At 42.8% G+C, this 14922-nt stretch overlaps 1 protein-coding gene and 1 pseudogene across 1 annotated transcript in view; one reads left to right on the forward strand and one right to left on the reverse strand.

Moving 5' to 3' along the window:
* The window catches only part of Tmed10 (transmembrane p24 trafficking protein 10), a 34806-nt gene that overhangs the window by 3463 nt on the left and 16421 nt on the right, over positions 1-14922 (reverse strand). The window contains exons 2-4 of the mRNA XM_021178961.2: positions 11773-11884; positions 7172-7245; positions 74-200 (exon numbers count right to left, since the gene is read on the reverse strand). Coding sequence (XP_021034620.1) covers positions 74-200; positions 7172-7245; positions 11773-11884 — 313 coding nt within the window. The remainder of the gene's footprint in view (positions 1-73; positions 201-7171; positions 7246-11772; positions 11885-14922) is intronic.
* On the forward strand, positions 12330-14175 carry LOC110307272 (annotated as a pseudogene).

Consider the following 14922-nt stretch of genomic DNA (forward strand, 5'->3'; position numbering starts at 1 on the left):
TGTTAGCATTCAGTGTCCAAAATCTGTCTCCTTTACAGTTCACGCACTGAGAAACGAAAGCTACCCCACTCACCATTAGTGTCCCTCATCTCCTCTTCCCGCTTCTTCATGTAGGCAAAGTCATTAACAATGGACTCGGAAAGGTCCTCCAGCCGTCGTAACTCCACCTCCAGTGGTTTGAGTTTCTCGACTTTTGCAATCTGGAAAAGATCAGAATTAGGATCCAACTCCCTGAAAAAACTGCTCAAGTAAAGAACAGCAAAGCACAAAACAAAGCCATGTGGAGGAGCAGAGTCTCCCCCCGTACAGCCGCACTGCACTGCACCCCTAAACAAGCAGTGAGGGCACGAGTCAGCCAGTGTTGGAAGGAGCCCAAGAGAAGTGGGGGAGGGGTGTGAGCAGAATGCACCATCTACATGTCTGTGTACACATTCAAATCTCTGTCAATCATTCTAAGATATTTTAAAATTTGGCTTTCTACCTTTCTCTACAAACTATATTTTTTCCACCTTAGATCTTTAATTTTAATTAAGATTTCTTTAAGATGTAATAGTGATTCATGTAAACCCAGCATTCAGAAGGCAGGAGCAGGGAGATCTCCAGGACAAGGTCAGCCGAGTGTATAAAAAAAAGACTTCACAACAAGGCTAGGGAGATGCTGTAAATGGCTCCGTGTAAGATCACTTGCTATACAAGCGAGAATACCTGCACTCATCTCCAGCATCCATGTTTTTAAAAGCTGGGCATGGTGATACATTCTTGAAACTTCAATTTGCATTGTAGGGTGGAGACACGAGGAGAGCAGAGCCTGTGCACCACTTCCAGCAAAACAGAAGAGTTCAGTGGAAGGCTGTGAAGGAGGAGGAGGTCCTGTCCCTCCACATTCCTGACTGTAATTCAGCACTTTACATCCCTTTTATCCTTTGGTAGGCAATAGACACTACAGTTAGTATGGCAGCTTCGAGAGCCACATTAGGTCAAATGCACACAGAAGAAGGACGCATGTGCTCCTGCAGTGTCACAGAGGAACTCAAAAACAAAACCAAAAACTAACAGGGCTTTGCATATCTCAGTCATGCAACACTGGACTTGATTATGCTCAGAGCCAAGAGAAATCATACATTTGCTAAAAACTGCCCTAAATCTACCCTGGCCGCTCGTCAATTCCCTTCCAGAGGCAGCTATAGTTACCAACTCAGCATAAGGGTTTTCACACCCTATTACAAGAGAAACAGTGTACAGTTTTATAGCTTTTCTAGCTGAGAGTCCAGGGTTGCCATTAACCTAGTATTTATCTGCACGAAATTCCCCAAGGAAAGCCGGAAGCAGTGGGACATGTCTTTAATCTCAGCACCTGGGAGGCAGCAAAAGGCAGATCTCTGTGAGTTCAAAGCCAGACAGGTCTGTATAGTGAGTTCCAGGACAGGCTACATGGTGAGATCCCGCCTCAAAGAAACAACAACAAAAACAAAAAACCCAAAACCAAACAAATAAAAAAACCAAGGAAAAGGTACTAATAAGACATATAATAAACCAAGCTTAGTCTGTGTATCATCTTCCCCTTGCTCTGTACTTCCCTATCCAAAGCTTCCTGAATGAGACAGAGAGAGGCAACAGTATGAAACTTCTTAGACATCAATTATTTAAGGGTCCCCAAATAGAAACTTGAAAAAGGGAACTGGAACTGAAACTGTGGCTGTGTTCCAACAGCTAGAAATATATATATTTGTATATACACTATTATATTTTTATATAATAAATATACACACACCGGTATTTGGGAGGTAAATCAGGAGGATCTGAGGCTCTAGAGCAGCCTTGGCTACATGAGACCCTAATTAAAAACAAACCAACCAACCAACAAATAAATAAGTGGATGAATAAAAGGTGAACAATTATACTAGGTCAGCAGGGTCTGGTTAGATTTCTCAGACTAGCAAGGTTAGAGAACGGCCCAGTTCTCCACTGCTGCTACTCTCATGCTTGCAGGCAAAAGCATAAAACCTTAAAAGAAATTCCAAGTGTGTCCTCTAGAAGACCCTCTTCACTTGCCCAGGACTAAGCACTAGTCAGTTCAAATATAAAAAGTAAACTCTCAAGGCTGGGACCAAGCTTCACGAGCATGCACAAAGCCCTGGGTTTGAGCCCCAGTGCTGCAAGTAAGTAAACTTAACATTTGTTTAAAAGAAAATGAAAACCTACCCCCACCCCCACCCCCGCCCCCAGCAGCTGTTCTGCTTGTCTAAATGCCTGACTTAATGCTCCAAGTTCTAGAAGAACACCAGCTTGTATGTTTCCTGAAGACAGGCCAGTACTCTGCTTTCTTCTTCTAAGGCTGAAAATAAGGCAGGCCATGACAATGTGAAACAAATATTCCACTAGGGGGTGCCATTCTCCTGATACGGTGCATATAGCCATTAAATAATCACAGAGTATTAGAGGAACTAGGTACTCATTTTATGGGTCCATCATTTTTCAGAGGAGGAAACTAAGCATTCCACAGTCACTCACTTTTTAGTGGCAGACTACAATTTTCAGTGGCAGACCCGATTAGACTAAGATGGGCTCTGGAATCTCTAGCCAGGCACCTAATATGCAGCACTGGCTTCAAAGGAGCCCACTTTCTCAAGTACTGTGGCTCCTTAAGCAAGCGCTTTGTGTTCAGAGTACTCTGCATCCTTTCTCCATAAAGCCCACTGCCCAGAGAAAGCCCTCAACATCTACCACTCTAACACGACTAGTTCATATTGCTTAGAAAAACCTAAAGCTATGTGGCCTTTCCCTGTGTATGTACCTTCAGAGCGTCAATAAATTAAGCTTTTCCTAAAATGCATCAATGCCTGCCACTCTGATGACAGCTTAAATCCAGAGAGTTCCCAGACTCATCCGAGAGGTACTGAGATCACTAATCTGCAAGCAAAACACTAAAACTAAATCAGCTCAACTGCTTCTAGATCCACAGGAAAGCCTCCTGCTCCAGTCAAATTAATCTGCTACCTTCATGGCCTGCCTCAAAAAGCCAAATCAGTTCCTATAAGCTCCAAAGGCTAAACAATAAATGTGAGGGACATGAAGTCTAACACAAGGTAAACATAAAGAACAAGATTCAAGGACCAAGCTCCAGCACAGAGGAGGTGCACCAATCACAAGCCTGTTCACAGCAGTTCAGAGGGCCAAGAGGCTGTCCGAGCTGGCTTCATCTAACAGCGCCAACCCCAGGCACTGACCCTGAAAGCTCTCATTGATAGTGTCCAGGATGGTTCTCCATTGGCCTCCGTTCAAGTGCCTTATTCCTGTCCTGTCCTTTAACTTAGACTATGCAGCTGGAACTGGGAAGCACAGTCCCTCCTTCCTATAGCACTCAGAAAACCAACACTTGGTTCTGGTTTTCTTTCCTTAGCTGTGGCCTCAACTATGTTTGGGGGCACCTTCTGATAGAATTGCAGACTTAATAGAATCTAGCTAAAACAGGACTTCCTCCTATTGAAAATTCGGACATCTACAGAAAGAAAGGTCACACGCAGTCAGGAGTTAGGGGACAAACTGCCTTTGTCCCCCCACTTACACAATCAGGGAGTCTATCTCTACAAACAGCTATTCCAGTTCACAAAAGAACAAGCTGCTTTAAAAACAAAATTAGGGGAGAAAAAAAGGCTAGATTCGCATCCTGAAGATAGAGATGCTGCCATCTAAGGGGCAGAGGCAAGGCAGTAGCAGAAGTCCTTGAGACACAAGGGACCAAGCATCTATTTCTGGGTAGTGTTCTTTCTTTTTTTTTAAATTTCTTTTTGATTTATTTATTATATGTGTTTATTACACTCCAGAAGAGGGCATCAGATTTCGTTACGGATGGTTGTGAGCCGCCATGTGGTTGCTGGGACTTGAACTCAGGATCTTCAGAAGAGCAGTTGGTGCTCTTAACCACTGAGCCATCTCACCAGCCCGTGTTCTTTCTCCCGTGTTCTTTTTCTTTATATTACAGCCAGTATTTGTCTCCCAAATATAAAATACTTTATATTAAGACTATCTAACAATTTTACTAAGTCCCTCCTAACATTTCACACAGGCTACTGTGCTGCTCTGTCCCACTATGATGACACTGAGTAAGCTGGCTGTGGTGATACAGGCTGGCAGGCCTAATACCTCAGAGGCTGAGATGGAAATGATTGATGGTTTGAACTCAGCTAGGGGCCTACATAGTGGAGTTCCAGGCCAGCCTGGGCTACATGCAAGGTTCTGTCTCAAACAAACAAAGGCATTACTGCATTTTACAGGACAACAGAGGACTTCGGAACTGAGTCCACATTCTTGAGATATTGGATGTGAAGGAAATTAAAGAAATATGCTGCCTTCCTGATGCCAGATGGTCCATATCCTTTTGGGAGAAAGGGTCTCCATTATCTTCAGAGCTTAAAATTAAAAACTCTAAATATGTTCAGTGCTCTCTGGCAATTAACTAAATAGGGAACAAAATGTTTCTGTTACCCTTATCTCAGCACAGGAGTTATTAGTCTGGGACAAGCCACAGCTATTTCTAAGCATGGTTCAAAGAGTCTAGGAACCTAGCCATAGACTCAAAAAGGTACTGATTTTGGCCTGTCATGGCTACTCTAGGCCTTTGCCTCAATCTGTGCTGGTGTTGGGAGCTGAGAGGAGGGAAGTCATTAAAGAAACTGGTGGGGAAGAGTTCGTGGTTAGGAAGCAGAACCTTAGAGCTGTGTTGTAATCATGTGCGTAAAAAGCTTAGGACATGCCAGACATCCGAAGCAGGAAGCAGGCAAAGGAAGCGATGTAGTTCCTTTCCTCTAGGGATTCCCCTCTTAGATTAAGCAGGTCAAAAAAGATGAAATTCTTGTCCAGTGTTAGCAGCACCTAAGGATACCGGAAATGCCAGGAATTGTGATTCCTGTGGTATGTGGTATGATAGTGGCACTCACACCATTCTTTATACAAAGCCATAGTGACATCATTGTGTTGGGGAGAGTATGCTATATCTCCAGTTTAACAGGGCTTCAGGTCCCCTGTTATTTAATATGCAGATGCTTAATGACAGAACAAAGCTATATAGTAGGAAGCAATGTCTCTGTTTCATAGACTGAGCCAAGGGTAGAAAAAGCAGCAGTAACAACACACTGCAAGCACTGTACCTATTCTTGTAATCCGAAAGAGCTATATCTTCAACACTCCAAGGCTCAGGGAACACAGTGGGAGAGTCAGAAGGAATGTAAGCTCTAGTGGACAAGGAGTGCTGTGAAATGCTGTGTTTTAGACATGACATGGCCCCAGTGAACATGAACTCACAGCAGCTATACAAGACCCGAACAAGATCAAGCTAGTCAAAATTCCAGCACAGATAAGGGAAGGTCTCAGGAGTGCCCAGCCTAGCTGAGGACCTACTGCCTGTAGATGGCTGTGTTCATTGGGAGCATGGTCACTGGTAGGTGCCCATGTCCCATAGCCATGTGCATAGGACATTACTAACCAGACCAGTAGTCATGACACCTGAGGGCGTGTGTCGAAGGATCCTTTCATGGGGTCACCTAAGACCATCAGAATACACATATATATATTTTTTTTGTTGTTTGTTTGTTTGTTTTTGTTTTTCGAGACAGGGTTTCTTTGTAGACCAGGCTGGCTTCGAACTCAGAAATCTGCCTGCCTCTGCCTCCCGAGTGCTGGGATTAAAGGCATGTGCCACCACGCCCAGCTTACAGATATTTTCATTACAATTCTAATAGTAGAAAATTAGTTATGAAGTAGCAACAAAAATAATTTTATGGTTGAGGTCACCACAACATGAGGAACTTTATGAAAGAGTTGCAGCATTGGGAAGGTTGAGAACCACTGAACTAGACTCAGTGGACTATAAAAAAGAAGACATGAAGTTAAGAGACAAGTCTGAGAGGGTCTGGATGTAGTCAAAATGCATTGTGTATATATATACACAATTCCTCAAAAAATAAATTTTTTCCAGGTATTTTATATCTCATAATAACAGTTTAACATGTTATCTTATAACAGTCAACAAGATTCTTCAGAATCTTAAAAAGTTAAGATTTCACATTCTGGGTGGTAGTGGTATACACATTTAATCCAGAACTTGGGAGGCAGAGGCTGGTGAATCCCTGTGAGTTCGAGGTCAGCGTGACCTGCAGAGTGAGTTCCAAGACACCCAGCGCTACACAGAGAACCGCTGTCTTGAGGAACTGGAAAACTTGTTTTTTCACTTTTAAACTCATCAGTTAAAGAGGCTCTCCTGTTTATTTCTTTTAATTAAACAAGCCTGGCGATACAAGCACTTTAGCCTCCACTGGGAACTGTCTGATATCCGTTACTGTATCACTGCTTGCTCTAGCGACTGCTTCCAAGGAACTTTGGTTTCACTCAATTGAACACAGGAACAAGAAAAAAGAGGAAAAACTCTGTGGACTTATAGTTACTTCCTGATGCACATATAGAATCACTTCCTGTCTGCTTCCAATTTAGGACATTTTCCTCCCAAAATCTTGACGAGCAATGTCTGTTCATCATTTTTCAAATTCTACCTAATCACTTTAAGCAACGTTTTTCATATAGTTAGGATACACCAAACTATATTATATATCATTCTGTAATACTTCCTACCAGAATACAATGTCTGACTCTCTTGCAGCTCTTTGTACCACCCAGCCTTCCTCCTTTACTTTAACTGGAAGTTATTTTTTAGCGATTGTTTCTCAAAAAACAGCACAGCTGTTCAAGACTAACCAGCGTTTGAGTCTAAACCCTAAGATATACACCTACTTGTTGTTTAGGTAAGAGAAGGGGATGATCTTAGGAATTAAAAAAAAAAATCTTTCTTTTGACAGAATTCTATTTAAAAGTGTGTGTGTGTGGGCGCGGTGTGTTAGTGTGTGCTCTGCCCCAGAATGCTAATGGCATGACTGAACTCTACCATACCAACATGCAACTGTACAGACAGCTGGTTTAGTTCATTGGTTATAAACACAGCCAGAATTATTGTTCAAGTCTGTTAATACAACCTTTTGTATTACCAGGACCATAGCTGGTTGTCACATGGCTGCTGAGAAAACCACAACCTTGTGGGCCAAGTGTGGCCACTGGCCTGATTAGGTCACAGAAGCCTCCAGCCCGAGTGCTCCTCCCTCCTGTCTGTTGGAGCAGTACATACCTCTTCATAATTCTTCGCCTCTACTCCATGCTTCATGTCTAGAATCACGAGTTGGTCAGGTATCCGCCCTGTTCCTGAGAAAGAAATCAAAAGATTCATTGTGCAGAATACTTAAAATTCCGGGAAATCACCCACCCACCCTCCCTCTCCCTAACCCCTATCTACTCAATAGAAGGAAACAGTCATAACTCCACCCCCCCATTCTGCAGCAGCAAAGTCCTGGCTAAAATCACCAACACTGCAGACAAAGCCTCCATCTGTGCTTGGTGCTGGAAAGCAAGCAGGGCATGCTGCTGGCAAACATCTTGAGCAGGGCACAGAGACTGACTGGTACAGAGGGCAGACTGGAAGAAAGAAAACTCACAGCCTCCCTGCACTAAGAGAAACCCAAATCACAGCAGTCAGAAGCTAAGTGGCACGCACATCTACACGGAGTGGGCGCCATTTCTACATCTCAAGAGCAATGCTCTACCAGATTCTGAGGTAGTCCTGGTCTCTTAGGATCACTGCACATGCTAAGTTTGGATTACTTAGAGCAAACCTCAGCATTGAAAATATAAGTTTTATCTAATATTAGACTTTGATTCAAACATTTTCCAAGGCAAGGCCTATTTTAGTAGGTAAATTAAAAATTTTAGGGATATTCCTTCCCATTAAGCATTTGAGAGAAAAGCTCAAAAAGACAAACAAATCAAGACAAAAACAAAAGCCAAATTTATAGTCTGAGTATAACTCTCAGGGATGATTCTTAGAAGGAAAATGTCTATTTGGAATAAATGGCCCAAGCAATGTAGCAATGATAGCAGAAAACTTATCTGACTTGCCAATCAGAATTAAGACTCTAAGCAGGAAAAGGGCAGACTCAAAAATCCCCAGAAAACGGTTCAATTTCCCAGGTTTTAGTATTTATAGAATTAAACACTGCCTGCATGAAATTAGTGGTCTTAGTCAAATCTAGTGCTGTTTAAGCACCGGGCTTTCTTGATGTTATTAGCCAGAGAAAATGTTACTGTACTCCTTGCTGCCTGAGAGAGGCTGAGATTTTCTGAAACTAGCTGAAGTCAATTCAAACAGAACTGATGGAGCTAGAACTGCACCAGTGAGACTTTCCACAGGTATAATGTCTGCTTTCAAACGATCTAATGATAACATAGGACAGACAGATGCATGCGCACGCGCGCACGCGCGCACACACACACACACACACACACACACACTTTAACTCTAGCTGTAGTTAAACTGTGAAACACTGTGTTTGACTATGTGTATGCCATGTGCGGAAGCCAGAAGAGTGTGTCAGATCCTCTGGGACTGGAGTTACAAGTGGTGCTAGGGTCGGAACTCTGTTCCTCTGGGAGAGCCGCTGTGCTGGCTGGTTTTGTGTCAACCTGACACAGCTGGAGTTATCACAGAGAAAGGAGCTTCAGTTGAGGAAATGCCTCCATGAGATCCAGCTGTAAGGCATTTTCTCAATTAGTGATCAAGGGGGAAAGGCCCCTCATGTGTGGGACCATCTCTGGGCTGGTAGTCTTGGTTCTATAAGAGCAGGCTGAGCAAGCCAGGGGAAGCAAGCCAGTAAAGAACATCCCTCCATGGCCTCTGCATCAGTTCCTGCTTTCTGACCTGCTTGAGTTCCAGTCCTGACTTCCTTTGGTGATGAACAGCAGTATGGAAGTGTAAGCCGAATAAACCCTTTCCTCCCCAACTTGCTTCTTGGTCATGATGTTTGTGCAGGAATAGAAACCCTGAGTAAGACAGTAGAAAACACTTTTAACCAATAAGCCATCTCTCTAGCCTCCTCCATGTCTTTTAACATAGGTCTCATGTAGCCCAGGCTAGTCTACAATTCACTACGTAGCTACTAAATCTGACTGTGATCTCCTGACTCTCCTGCCTTTATGTCCCAAGTGCTGAGATCATAGGCATAAGCCAAACATGTATGGCTGAGTATGTTTAAACTGACAATAAAGGGGCTGGTGAGATGGCTCAGTGGGTAAGAGCACCCGACTGCTCTTCCTAAGGTCCAGAGTTCAAATCCCAGCAACCACATGGTGGCTCACAACCACCTGAAATGAGATCTGATGCCTTCTTCTGGTGTGTCTGAAGACAGCTACAGTGTACTTACATATAGTAAATAAATAAATCTTTAAAAAAATAAAAAAATAAAAAAAATAAAATGACAATAAAGAACAACTTTTGGAGAGACTAGAAAGATCCACTCGAAAGCAAGAGGAAAACCACTATAGATGAGATGCTGTGTAAACACAAAGACCTGTGTTCAGATCTCCAGAACCTGACATGTAAAATCCAGACACGGTAGTGCATGTTTGTAACTCTATTGCTCCTATGGCCTGGGACTCAAGGCCAAATCAAGAGAGCCGTGGAGCTCACAGGCCCTAGCCTATGTACTCAGCAACAACGGTGGAAGCAAGGACCAAGACCTGCAGAGGGGTGTTCGCTGATCATACATGTGCTGCAGCATGCAGGTCCCTGCACTCACACATGCAAATGCTCAGGGCACACACAAATATACACACAGACGCAACCATATAGCCATGCAAAAAAATTTAAATACCCAAACAAATGAACAAAACCAAAAAAAAAAAAAATCCCAAACTAAATAACCCTACAAACTCAAGACTAAAGCATCCATAGGTGTTTTCTGAGTATTAAACCAACAAGTCTACAATCAAGGCAACCAGAATAGTCTCTTTGCCCAAATCCATGTGTACTCCTAAGAGTGCATTACCCATAAATGTGATAAAAAATCTTTGCTTTTCTTCCTTATTTAGAAGGTAAGAGACAGAGGGGAAGAATGAGTCAGCAGTTAAGAGCACTTGTTGCTCTTGCACTGGACTTGGGTTTGGTTCTGAGCACCCACATGGTATTAAACAACCATCCTTAAGTCTAGACTCCAGGAGATCCTATGACCTTTTATGGCTTTCTCAGGCAACAGGTATGCATGTGGTACATACATACAAAAAATAAATTCTATAAATAAATAAGTAAATAGACACATAAACTCCGAGAGGGTAATTCCTGCTTAGTGTTTTCTCAACTTGACACAAGACAGAGTCATCAGGGAAGAGAAGCCTCAATTGAGGAAAATGCCTTCATTGGCTTGTCTCTAGGTAGGTCTCGGGCATTTTCTCCATTAATTAACAATGTGGGAGGGCACACATGGGTAGTACCACCACCCAGGCAAGTGTTCCTTAGTATAAAAAGCAGGCCGAACAAGCCACGAAGAGCCAGTCAGGGAGCATCGGTCCTGCATAGTTTCTGCTTCAGTCCCTGCCCCAAAGGCCCTTTAGGACGCACTGACGCTGTAAATGAAATCAACCCTTTCCTCCTGGGGTGGTTTTCCTTAGCATTTTATCACGGCAGCAGAAAGCCAACAGAGTTAGGTTATAGCTCAGTGGTAAAGAGCTTGCCTTCCATGCCCTGGGCCCTTGGGCTCCATGCCTAGCCTTGAAGGTGGGGCGTAGGATGGTGGCACACACTTTCCACACAGCTCTCAGAAGGTGTGAGGGCAGAAGGATCACTGGGAGTTCAAGACCAGCCTGGGCCGTACAGTGAAGTAAACTGAAATAGCTCTTAGTCTTCTTGATCTAAGTGGTCAGGTCCCTTTTCTTGGTCTAGGAATATATTTTATTTCTGTAACAGAGCACCACCAGAAAATGCAAAGCCCTGGGTTCAATTTCTACTATGGCAAAAAAACAAACAACAAAACCCTGCCTTTTCTCTCTTACTTTTGTTTGTTTTTAATTTTTTCAAAATATGTTTTTAAAGATGCTCTCACTCTGTAGGCCAGGATGGCCTCAAATCCACAGCAATCCACAGGCCTCAGTTTCCTGAGTGCTGGGATTGTAGGTGCAGAGTACTATACCTGGTTCCTGTCTACACCGCTTCTCTGTCTACCGAAGCCTTCCATCTCTGTGTCACAGCATATGGCGTTAACATCTGCAAGCCCAAGTAAACTACAAAGCCATGGCCTCTGGCTGCCCTGAGTATAACCTGTACAATTCTTCTGCATAACAATAGTCAACCTATCCTTGGTGGACCTGAAGGCTTTAAAGGATCTGTAAGTTTTAAACTAAACAAAGAACAACAAAACCTTTCTAGTAGCATCTCTCTCTGCAGGAGCCTGGCAAATGGGGAACCTATTGTTTGCCTTTCCAGATCCTATTAGAGCAGATTTATGTTCACAGCAAAGCTAACGGGAAGTACTCAACATTTCTCCAGTTCTCCTGACCCTTTCCCTCATTACCAGGGTCTGCCATGCGAATGGTCTGTAGATGATGAACCTACATGGATACATTATCACCCACAGCACATGCGATGGTGGAATAAATGTATAATGATGTATAATGCTTACATCATTAAAGTACCAGACAAGAGGTTCCACTGCCCTAGAAACGTCTGTACTATACATCATCAACCCTTTATTCCACACACAATCTTTTACAGATGCATCAAAGGCTACAAGTTCCTGCATCAGAATAAACAGAACCAAATGAAACTAGGAATCAAGTGCCTCCTGTAGCAGGGAGCTGCGAGCTGGGGGAGAGGCTTAACCCAATGGGAACATTGTGACTACTTACCCTTGCTTTCAAAACACACTTCAAACATGTCATAGTCTTCCGTGGTAAAGGCAAACTTCCCCTTGGTTGCATCCTCTTTGGCATACAGAATATGGCCAGCAGAATCCGTGATCTAAAGAAGAACAGTTCCTTAGTAAAGAACTCTAAGGAAGGGCAATTATAGAAACTGGGAACACAGATATGACATAAAAAGATAGCCAGGGGTTGGGGATGTTGTTGTAATTCCAGCTTAAAGGGGATCTCAGACCTCTCTCCTCCTCAAGCACCTGAACATGAACACACACAAACATGTACACACATGCATACATACATACACACAGGGACACACACATGTACTCATGCGTTCTTTCTCATACGCACACACACAGTCAATTAAAAATAAAAAATGAATCTTAGTCATAAAGGATAAACCAGACTTTCTCTTCAGAAAGACACCTTTGTCATTTACAAATGATGGTTTGTTTCTTGGAGGGGCATAGCAGTCCTCCAAACTTTTAACTGCTCCATTAGTAAAGAGTCACCTACAAGAACAGATGAAGGGCATACTTGGTAAGTGGATGACAGAGCGACTTAAGGGGCCAGATCCCAGGCTACAGGCACGGTCATCCCTCACGTAAGAGGAGGCTTCTTTGCAGCGAGAACTCAAAAAGGAGTCGCTTCCTGACATTAAACTCAAGATGCTTATGTCATCTGTTAAAGTGGAGTTTTTTTTATAGGTTAAAAAGGGATTTTTTTTTAAAAAGACGTCTCCCTACCTAGCCCTGGAATTTACTATATAAACAGACTGGCCTTGAACTCAGAGAGATCTCCAGTCTCTAAGTGCTGAAATTAAAGGCATGTACCACCATAAGAGGGGAAATCCTTTTTTTTTTTTAAGATTTATCTAAAGTACACTGTAGCTGTCTTCAGACACACTTGAAGAAGACATCAAATCTCATTACGGATAATTGTGTACCACCATGTGGTTTCTGGAATTTGAACTCAGTACCTTTGGAAGAGCAGTCAGTGCTCTTAATCGCTGAGCCATCTCTCCAGCCCTAGAGGTGAAATTTTAAAAGTAAAATTGAGTTGCACCCATTCAGACCTTTCTGTTGACATGTAGCCTAGGCTGACCCTGAACCTGTTACGTAGCAGATGGCGACCTTCAGTTCTTCATCCTCCTTCCTCTTCAACTTAGCAAGTACTGAATAAAGGCATTTAGCTCATATGCACAGCCTAGATAAGCACGTATACACATAAGCATTCATGCCATTTTTATTCATAAATGTATTTAGTATGTTATAAAAGTTTACCATTTTTAGCCATTTTTCAAAGAATTGTGATCCAACACTTTATTTATTTGACAGGGCCTGACTATACAATCCTGGCTATAAACCAGGCAGGTCTTAAACTCACAGAGATTCACCTGCCTCTAACTCCAGAGTACTGGGATTAAAAGTATGTGCCACCAACCTGGACCAACACATTCTTCATATGAATTAAGTGGATAAATTAAAACACTTTAATTATTAAAAAACAAAACAAAACTATTTAGCTGGGTGTGGTGGCATATGTCTTCAATCCCAGCAGAGAAATCTCTGTGATTTCAAGACCAGCCTGGACTACATAGCGAATTCCAGGACAGCCAGGGCTACACAGAGAGACCTTGTAAAAAACAAAAAACAAAAAACAAAAAACATGACAGCCATTGTAGTACATTGAGCTCCACAGAGACAGCACCGGGGGAAAGTCAGAGCCGGACAGGTACTGGGCCTTTCGGAGGAAAATCAACTAAACATGGGCAAGAGATCCTACGAAGCCAAGAGGCAAAATGTCCTCATATGCATTCTTTGTGCAAACTTGCCGGGAGGAGCACAAGAAGAAGCACCCGGATGCTTCTGTCAACTTCTCAGAGTTCTCCAAGAAGTGCTCAGAGAGGTGGGAGACCATGTCTGCTAAAGAAAAGGGGAAATTTGAAGATATGGCAAAGGCTGACAAGGCTTGTTATGAAAGAGAAATGAAAACCTACATCCACCCCTCAAAGGGGAGAACAAAAAGAAGTTCAAGGACCCCAATGCACCCAAGAGGCCTCCTTCGGCCTTCTTCTTGTTCTGTTCTGAGTACCGCCCCAAAATCAAAGGCGAGCATCCTGGCTTATCCATTGGTGATGTTGCAAANAAACTAGGAGAGATGTGGAACAACACTGCAGCAGATGACAAGCAGCCCTATGAGAAGAAAGCTGCCAAGCTGAAGGAGAAGTACGAGAAGGATATTGCTGCCTACAGAGCTAAAGGAAAACCTGATGCAGCGAAAAAGGGGGTGGTCAAGGCTGAAAAGAGCAAGAAAAAGAAGGAAGAGGAAGACGAGGAGGAGGATGAAGAGGATGAGCAAGGTGAAGATGAAAAAGATGATGATGATGAATAAGTTGGTTCTAGTGCAGTTTTTTTTTTCTTGTCTATAAAGCATTTAACCCCCCTCTACACAACTCACTCCTTTTAAAGAAAAAAATTGAAATGTAAGGCTGTGTAAGATTTGTTTTTAAACTGTACAGTGTCTTTTTTTTGTATAGTTAACACACTCCCGAATGTGTCTTTAGATAGCCCTGTCCTGGTGGTATTTTCAATAGCCACTAACCTTGCCTGGTACAGTCTGGGGGTTGTAAATTGGCAAGGAAATTTAAAGCAAGTTTTTGTTGGTGAACAGCACAAATTAGTTATATATGGGGACAGTAGTTTGGTTTTTTTTTTTCTTTTGGTTTTATTTTTGGATTTTTTTCATCTTCAGTTGTCTCTGATGCAGCTTATACAAAGATAATTGTTGTTCTGTTAACTGAATACCACTACGCAATTGTAAAAAAAAAATGCAGCTGTTTTGTTGACATTCTGAATGCTTCTAAGTAAATACAAGATTGTGTCAGATCCCTTGAAACTGGAGTTACAGACAGATGTGAACTGCCAATTTTGTGCTGGGAATTAAACCAAGGTACTCTGGAAGAGCAGCCAGTGCTCTTAATTGCTAAAACAGCTCGTTAGCTCAAACACCTTATTTCTTAAGCTGTTGGTGTCTTTAACAGCAAATCCAAACCCAAAGTACACAGTCAACCTCATCAGCCACTCCTCTCTTCTGAAGACAGCGGAGTCTTCACAGGGCCTGCCCTTCCCAAAGTGTTCC

Source organism: Mus caroli, chromosome 12 (genome assembly GCF_900094665.2).
Source record: "Mus caroli chromosome 12, CAROLI_EIJ_v1.1, whole genome shotgun sequence".
In the NCBI taxonomy this organism is placed as follows: domain Eukaryota; kingdom Metazoa; phylum Chordata; class Mammalia; order Rodentia; family Muridae; genus Mus; species Mus caroli.